The sequence below is a fragment of the Silurus aristotelis genome (assembly GCF_946808225.1).
Source record: "Silurus aristotelis genome assembly, chromosome: 13".
NCBI lineage: Eukaryota > Metazoa > Chordata > Actinopteri > Siluriformes > Siluridae > Silurus > Silurus aristotelis.
This window is the reverse complement of record NC_139586.1, coordinates 8,400,732-8,408,231: the sequence shown is the minus strand read 5'-3', so window position 1 is coordinate 8,408,231 and position 7,500 is coordinate 8,400,732. Positions and strand designations below refer to the sequence as shown.

Sequence of the window (7,500 nt, the reverse complement as noted above, 5' to 3'; positions counted from 1 at the left end):
ACCTTTATTAGTTCACTTCAAAAAAATCAAACCTGGAAAAATCCTAAATATGTTAATAAGGTGACAATCTGTAAAAAAGGATTTGTTAAAAGTTATTTAATATATATATATATTCTAGTCTACAAATTAAAACATAATTAATACCTGATGACTGACATGCATTACCATGTATTGCTAATTTCCTATAATCTGTGTGGAATCTGTAGAAAGGGCCCATAGGCGTATTCTTTATGTCACAATGGTGCACATTGCACATGAATACCTACAACAGCAACTCCTGGTAATGCCTCTGTATCCAATTTCAGTTGTAAATGGGTAATAATCGATAGTTATCAGAAATGCCTGTCACACTATCAACAATTTAGATATCATCCAACCAAGTTAAAGGATTTTATCCCACGGATACAGCCAGCAAAACATTTCTAAACACTTTTATCTAGCTTTATCCAACATGCAGGAAGATGACCCTTTACATAACATCACTTTAGAGTTGTTATTACAATCTAGGAGTGCCCTGTTTAGCCCTTGATGACGTAAATCACATATAAACTGCACCCAAGGAATTCTGCGTACCTGGAAAGTGTGTGCGAGGTTATGATTAGTCATGATCTGTCCATGTTTAGGTGGCTGATTGTTAATGAGTAAATCTGCTCCCAGTTCTCTGCCAGCAGCTCTCAAAGATTTTATACCATCAGCCCAATGGTATGCTGTAATCTCTGTCACTGGGAAACCATTCTGAGCCAGATCTATAGCTGGTTGCAGCAGGTCAGCCAAAGACAGCTGGCAAAGTCACAAAGCACAGGTTATTTAACCAATACCACACATACATGAAGATGTCTTCTGATACATCATATACAACACACTCTGTCTTGCTCTCTACATGTTTCTGAGCCACTTGTAATGAATCCAACTAAGTGGATATAAAGATGTCACATATGCATAAGCCCTTCATAGCTGACATAATACTACAAGAAAATGTATAGAGACATATGCCAATATTTGATGATGGGAGGTGGTAGCTTAGTTGTTAAAGCAATAGGCTTTGTATCTGAAGGTAGTACTTTCAAATCCTAGCCTGCTCAGTTGTATGATTGAAATAAAAGCCACTCTGGATAAGGGTGTCTGCCCAAATGCCATAAATGTAAAAATATAAAATGTAAAAATGATGCACCCTTTTCCCAACGCACAAGGTGTCTCAAACTGTTGCTTGAAAGTGACAGTGAGTTCAGAGTTCTTCAGAGGCTTTTAAAAACAGCTTGAGGATGTGGTATAACAGGAGCTATGCAGCATGGGTAATGCAATCATGTCAACGTTTTAGGGTGTTTGAGGGGCCATAATGCATTTGTGAAGCATTCCTTCTGAAGCTCAGTGAGTGTGTAGTAAAATAATTAAATTCAGATATGTAAGACTTTGATTATTCTTGTAATATATAACAGTCATAGTATATATTTTTGTATGGTAAACAGAAGTGCACCAGGAAGGGAAAGGGATAGAAAATATATACAAGACAACAATCATATGTTGTTATAATTTAATTACATATCAATGTTATGATTAAGGATATTACAATGTCAAATTGTGACATGTAACTGCACTTTTTAGGAGACACTACAGATTTTCTGGGAGGGTCACTTGTTTTACCCTCAGTTACAAAGGTTGTCAAATAAATGTTCCGATTTTTTTTTTTCGTAACTGATACTACAAAAAACATTATTAGCCACAAAGTCACTTAGTAGAAGACTGAGCTTTGATAAATAATTACATAGGGTTATATTAGTATTTAAATGGATTACTAGATGCTGTATTATTCATTGCATCTCTACTAAGCCAATTAAACAAAATACATCTGAAGTATAAATAAAGGTCATCACTACAGATGGTTAATCAAAATCAGAAACTATAGAAAACAGAGGAAGTGCATAGAAAAGTAAATGGAACTATAGTCAAGTGAAAAACAATGATTAAAATGGTTGCTCGACATCCATGCAAATAAATGTGACCAAAATTAAAAAATGGGGTGTGGTGCAATTAGCAACAGTCATTACAGCCTGAATTAGGGCACTTAAGATAACATGCCTGCCTTTTCAGCACTGACTAACAGGTGTGTTCTTTCTGAATATCACAATGTCCTACCCTAAGTTTGATTAGTTTAAAATAACCTATTATTATAAGAGGAAATTAATCAGTGGGGTATAATGCAGAACACTGAAACACTATTGGAGGTCAAATACAGCATGCACAAGTATAATACTTATCTGGAGCTCTTCTAGTTGTGAATGGTATGGATGAAGTACCTTTTTACTTCCAAACAAAGTCACTGTGTCACACCAACATGCTGCAGCTCCAGGCACAGTGACATTAAAGGCATGGAACTTAGATGGTGGGTTACTCTGACTAAATCCACACCTTCTCATAAGATCCAGAGTCAGAGCCTTGGGACTCCTTCCACTAAGGCACAATTAACACAGAAAATGTTAGTAATCAGCAGTTTTTCACTACAACTATGATATATGATAATATGCTCATTTTGTCAATGTCTCTCCTCACCTCCCATTAAGTCCTCTGACCTGTTTAGTTGCAGCATCATAAAAAAGACAAAAGGCATCTCCTCCAAGCCCTGTGCTTGTCGGCTCTGTTACATCAGTGCTGCCGCCACAGCTACTGCAGCATCTGCAGCGTTTCCACCCCTTTTCAGAATTTCTGTGGTGAAAATAAAAAAGGAATTAAGACAATTCCACACATACCAAGAAGCTAGATGTCCCTGTGGGTTCTGTTAATATATCCTTATACAAAGAAGCTTAGAGAAACACTGCAAAATTTTATATAATATACAATTTCTTACCTAGTCCAATGTTGGATGCAAGAGGCTGACTCGAGGCTACACATCCATTCAGGCAGATGACTGGTGAGCGTCGAGATGAGAACTCCAAATCAGCCTGCATTTTCACTATATGGTAAAAAGATGCTTTTAGCCAAATATAAAAAATTTCCAATAAAAAATAATAATTAAAAAAAAAAAAAAAAAATATATATATATATATATATATATATATATATATATATATATATATATATATATATATATACAGTGAGGAAAATAAGTATTTGAACACCCTGCTATTTTGCAAGTTCTCCCACTTAGAAATCATGGAGGGGTCTGAAATTGTCATCGTAGGTGCATGTCCACTGTGAGAGACATAATCTAAAAAAAAAAATCCAGAAATCACAATATATGAATTTTAAACTATTTATTTGTATGATACAGCTGCAAATTAATATTTGAACCTGTCTTTCAGCTAGAATTCTGACCCTCAAAGACCTGTTAGTCTGCCTTTAAAATGTCCACCTCCACTACATTTATTATCCTAAATTAGATGCACCTGTTTGAGGTCGTTAGCTGCATAAAGACACCTGTCCACCCCATACAATCAGTAAGAATCCAACTACTAACATGGCCAAGACCAAAGAGCTGTCCAAAGACAATAGAGACAAAATTGTATACCTCCACAAGGCTGGAAAGGGCTACGGGGAAATTGCCAAGCAGCTTGGTGAAAAAAGGTCCACTGTTGGAGCAATCATTAGAAAATGGAAGAAGCTAAACATGACTGTCAATCTCCCTCGGACTGGGGCTCCATGCAAGAACTCACCTCGTGGGGTCTCAATGATCCTAAGGAAGGTGAGAAATCAGCCCAGAACTACATGGGAGGAGCTGGTCAATGACCTGAAAAGAGCTGGGACCACCGTTTCCAAGGTTACTGTTGGTAATACACTAAGACGTCATGGTTTGAAATCATGCATGACATGGAAGGTTCCCCTGCTTAAACCAGCACATGTCCAGGCACGTCTTAAGTTTGCCAATGACCATTTGGATGATCCAGAGGAGTCATGGGAGAAAGTCATGTGGTCAGATGAGACCAAAATAGAACTTTTGGGTCATAATTCCACTAAACGTGTTTGGAGGAAAAAGAATGATGAGTACCATCCCAAGAACACCATCCCTACTGTGAAGCATGGGGGTGGTAGCATCATGCTTTGGGGGTGTTTTTCTGCACATGGGACAGGGCGACTGCACTGTATTAAGGAGAGGATGACCGGGGTCATGTATTGCGAGATTTTGGGGAACAACCTCCTTCCCTCAGTTAGAGCATTGAAGATGGGTCGAGGCTGGGTCTTCCAACATGACAATGACCCGAAGCACACAGCCAGGATAACCAAGGAGTGGCTCTGTAAGAAGCATATCAAGGTTCTGGCATGGCCTAGCCAGTCTCCAGACCTAAACCCAATAGAGAATCTTTGGAGGGAGCTCAAACTCTGTGTTTCTCAGCGACAGGCCAGAAACCTGACTGATCTAGAGAAGATCTGTGTGGAGGAGTGGGCCAAAATCCCTCCTGCAGTGTGTGCAAACCTGGTGAAAAACTACAGGAAACGTTTGACCTCTGTAATTGCAAACAAAGGCTACTGTACCAAATATTAACATTGACTTTGACATCAGGTGTTCAAATACTTATTTGCAGCTGTATCATACAAATAAATAGCTAAAAAATCATATATTGTGATTTCTGTATTTTATTTTTTAGATTATGTCTCAAATAAAAATAAAATACAGAAATCACAATATGGGCGACCCCTAACGGGAGAAGCCGAAAGAAAGTTTTATTTTTTAGATTATGTCTCTCACAGTGGACATGCACCTACGATGACAATTTCAGACCCCTCCATGATTTCTAAGTGGGAGAACTTGCAAAATAGCAGGGTGTTCAAATACTTATTTTCCTCACTGTATATATATATATATATATATATATATATATATATATTCAAGGAAACAACGGACAAAATGAACACTACCATGCAGGCCTCTCTCTCTCTCTCTCTCTCTCTCTCTCTCTCTCTCTCTTTCTCTCTCTCTCTCTCTATATATATATATATATATATATATATATATATATATATATATATATATATATATATATAGAGAGAGAGAGAGAGAGAGAGAGAGAGAGAGAGAGAGAGAGAGAGAGAGAGAGAGAGAGAGAGGCCTGCATGGTAGTGTTCATTTTGTCCGTTGTTTCCTCCAAGTTTAAAATCCATGCAGTCATTGTAGATTCATGCACACAGCTTTTTTTTTCTTTGCATACTTATGTCAGTTTGAACAACTCTGCATCAACGTTTCTATGAGCAAAACTCCATATGGTGTCAGAATCGATTAATCGGAATGCGATTTAGACTCCTGTGACAACTTTTTACGTTTTAGACTTCTTTAACAACGACAAATCCGGTGTGTTTTTGAGCAGACTTTAGCACCTGGCCTGCACCCACTCCAGTTCTCTACTTTACCATTACAGAATGACTACGTTTTACAGGTGGAGAGAGAAAACGCGGTTCATCTGCATGTAAAGCCTAAATGAGATTTGGGAAAGTGTGTTCCAATTTAAGCAAGTGTGGGACCAATCACACTTTTTGTGGGTCTTCATTTTAAAATCCCTTCTTAAATATATCCATGCATGTTGGTATGTTGAGATTTGTGTCAGATACTGATGTAGGATGAGGCCTGGGGTGCAAAAAAATCTATTCTATTCTATTCTATTCTATTCTATTCTATTCTATTCTATTCTATTCTATTCTATTCTATTCTATTCCATTCTATTCTATATTTTCTTGACATTAGATGACATTAGATATTCTGTTTACAAATGATCATATCTTGATAAATGTGAGAAACATTATAATCAAGTAAATAAAATGAGTTAATATTAATTCTAAGTGTCACTTAACAGTAGATATTGAATGTAACATGCTTTACAGTGAAATTTCTAAGTAATAAAAAGCTGCAATACCTTTAATACTAACACATGCTAACTAAACTATTGTATCTAGTTGAAAAATACCCTATCGATATATCAAACTTGCTCAACCGAATAAAAGACAACTAAGAATTATGCCATACTGTGCTGGATCTTAATCTCTCACCATTAAAGTTAGTTTGAGAGTCTCCAGAAGAGTGTAAAACAATATCAGCACTGGTTGGAAGATCTCTGCTAAAGTCAAGCAAAGTAGTGTGACCAAATCCCAGGGCAGAGACATGCTGTGGTTGAACATTAACAGGCAAGTTGTTGTCAGTGCAACAAATGTTGTAAATCTGACATGAATGTGGTGACATCATATTGCAAAGGGGTATATATGGGCAAACGTGCATCTACCCTCAGACCTCCGTGGATCAGAAATAGGAAAGGGTTTCTGGAATAGAGTTAAGAGAAAGGTTATTGATCCCTTGGACGGTCATTTTTTTACTGCTTGAAATACACAAACAATAAGATTGAAACATGTGTTCTGGGAATTGTGCAAAGTGTTTAGGCATCACACTCATTCCTTTAGCTATTCTTTGCTTCCTCTGCAATATCCTCCTGCTCTTTCCTGGAGGTAAACCTGCTAAGAACAATGACGACATTACAGATGAGGTCTGGTACTTCGGAGGAATCATAGGCTCTGGAATATTGGTGAGTGACCCTTTTTCATTTAATATATAACTTTCACTCTATTTTAAGTATTAATGATCTACACCACATATAGAAAACGGAAGTCGCTTAAAGCAAGAATTCTTGAAAAGAAAAGAAAAAAAAGATTTCTCAAAACATTTACTTGTTACTTTGGAATAAGGATATTTTTTGGGTTGAAAGAAATGTGTGATTTTAACTTTGTAAATTTTTTATAGATGATTTTCCCAGCACTGGTCTTCTTGGGATTGAAAACGAACGACTGCTGTGGTTGCTGTGGCAATGAGAACTGTGGAAAAAGATTTGCAGTAAGGAAATTATCTTTTTTTTTTCTTTTACGATTACTATCGTTGATACATTGATCACACATTAACACCCACATACATGCATACACCCACACACACCAACACACACCAACACCCACACCCACACACACACAAACAACCTACCATCAGATTAACATTTATCTGTTGGTGAAAGGTGTACTTTCTTGTTTTAAAAATGTTCTCCTAAGGCCAAAAAGAACTGAACATTTCTTCTTTCTTCTTGAATGCTGTATATGCATGATGCCTTTAATAATATGTGTTCCATATACAATCATACTCTTTGCATTCCATCAGTCATTAATTTAATTGATAGCCTGCTTGAATCTCTCTCTAGATGTTTTTCTCCATTATTTTTGCTGGAGTTGGCCTTTTGGGAGCTGGTTATTCTTTCATTGTGTCAGCAGTTGCTATCAATCGTGGGCCTAAATGTTTAACAAACGGCACATATACATACCCATTCAATGAGGGGTAAGTACTGAAGGGAGGTTTTGCTTTCAATGGATAATGATTTAGCGATCAGAGACCTGAAATTCAGTAAATACAAAAATAAAGAAAATCCCATGCATTCATAGCTTAAAAAGAGTAATTTTAATACAATAAATTATGCTATGTGATTTTTGGTCAGTCTTTGCCCTCTTTTGAAACTTTCCTGTGTTTTCCTTCCTAAGTGACTACCTGTC

General features: G+C 36.9%; 2 protein-coding genes across 2 annotated transcripts in view; one reads left to right on the top strand and one right to left on the bottom strand.

Annotated features, from left to right (window-relative positions):
• Positions 1 to 6,088, bottom strand: part of LOC310735488 (glutathione hydrolase-like YwrD proenzyme) — a 12,586-nt gene extending 6,498 nt beyond the window's left edge. The window contains 6 exon segments of the mRNA XM_083558253.1: positions 574 to 780; positions 2,295 to 2,448; positions 2,548 to 2,641; positions 2,644 to 2,700; positions 2,843 to 2,947; positions 5,971 to 6,088. Of these exon segments, the coding sequence (XP_083414379.1) occupies positions 574 to 780; positions 2,295 to 2,448; positions 2,548 to 2,641; positions 2,644 to 2,700; positions 2,843 to 2,942 (612 nt within the window). The 5' untranslated portion in view covers positions 2,943 to 2,947; positions 5,971 to 6,088.
• Positions 6,089 to 6,193: 105 nt separating this feature from the next.
• tm4sf4 (transmembrane 4 L six family member 4) overlaps positions 6,194 to 7,500 on the top strand; it is a 2,208-nt gene continuing 901 nt past the window's right edge. The window contains exons 1-4 of the mRNA XM_083558254.1: positions 6,194 to 6,497; positions 6,713 to 6,802; positions 7,155 to 7,288; positions 7,489 to 7,500. The exon at positions 7,489 to 7,500 is cut by the window's right edge and continues 172 nt beyond it. Coding sequence (XP_083414380.1) covers positions 6,324 to 6,497; positions 6,713 to 6,802; positions 7,155 to 7,288; positions 7,489 to 7,500 — 410 coding nt within the window. The 5' untranslated portion in view covers positions 6,194 to 6,323. The remainder of the gene's footprint in view (positions 6,498 to 6,712; positions 6,803 to 7,154; positions 7,289 to 7,488) is intronic.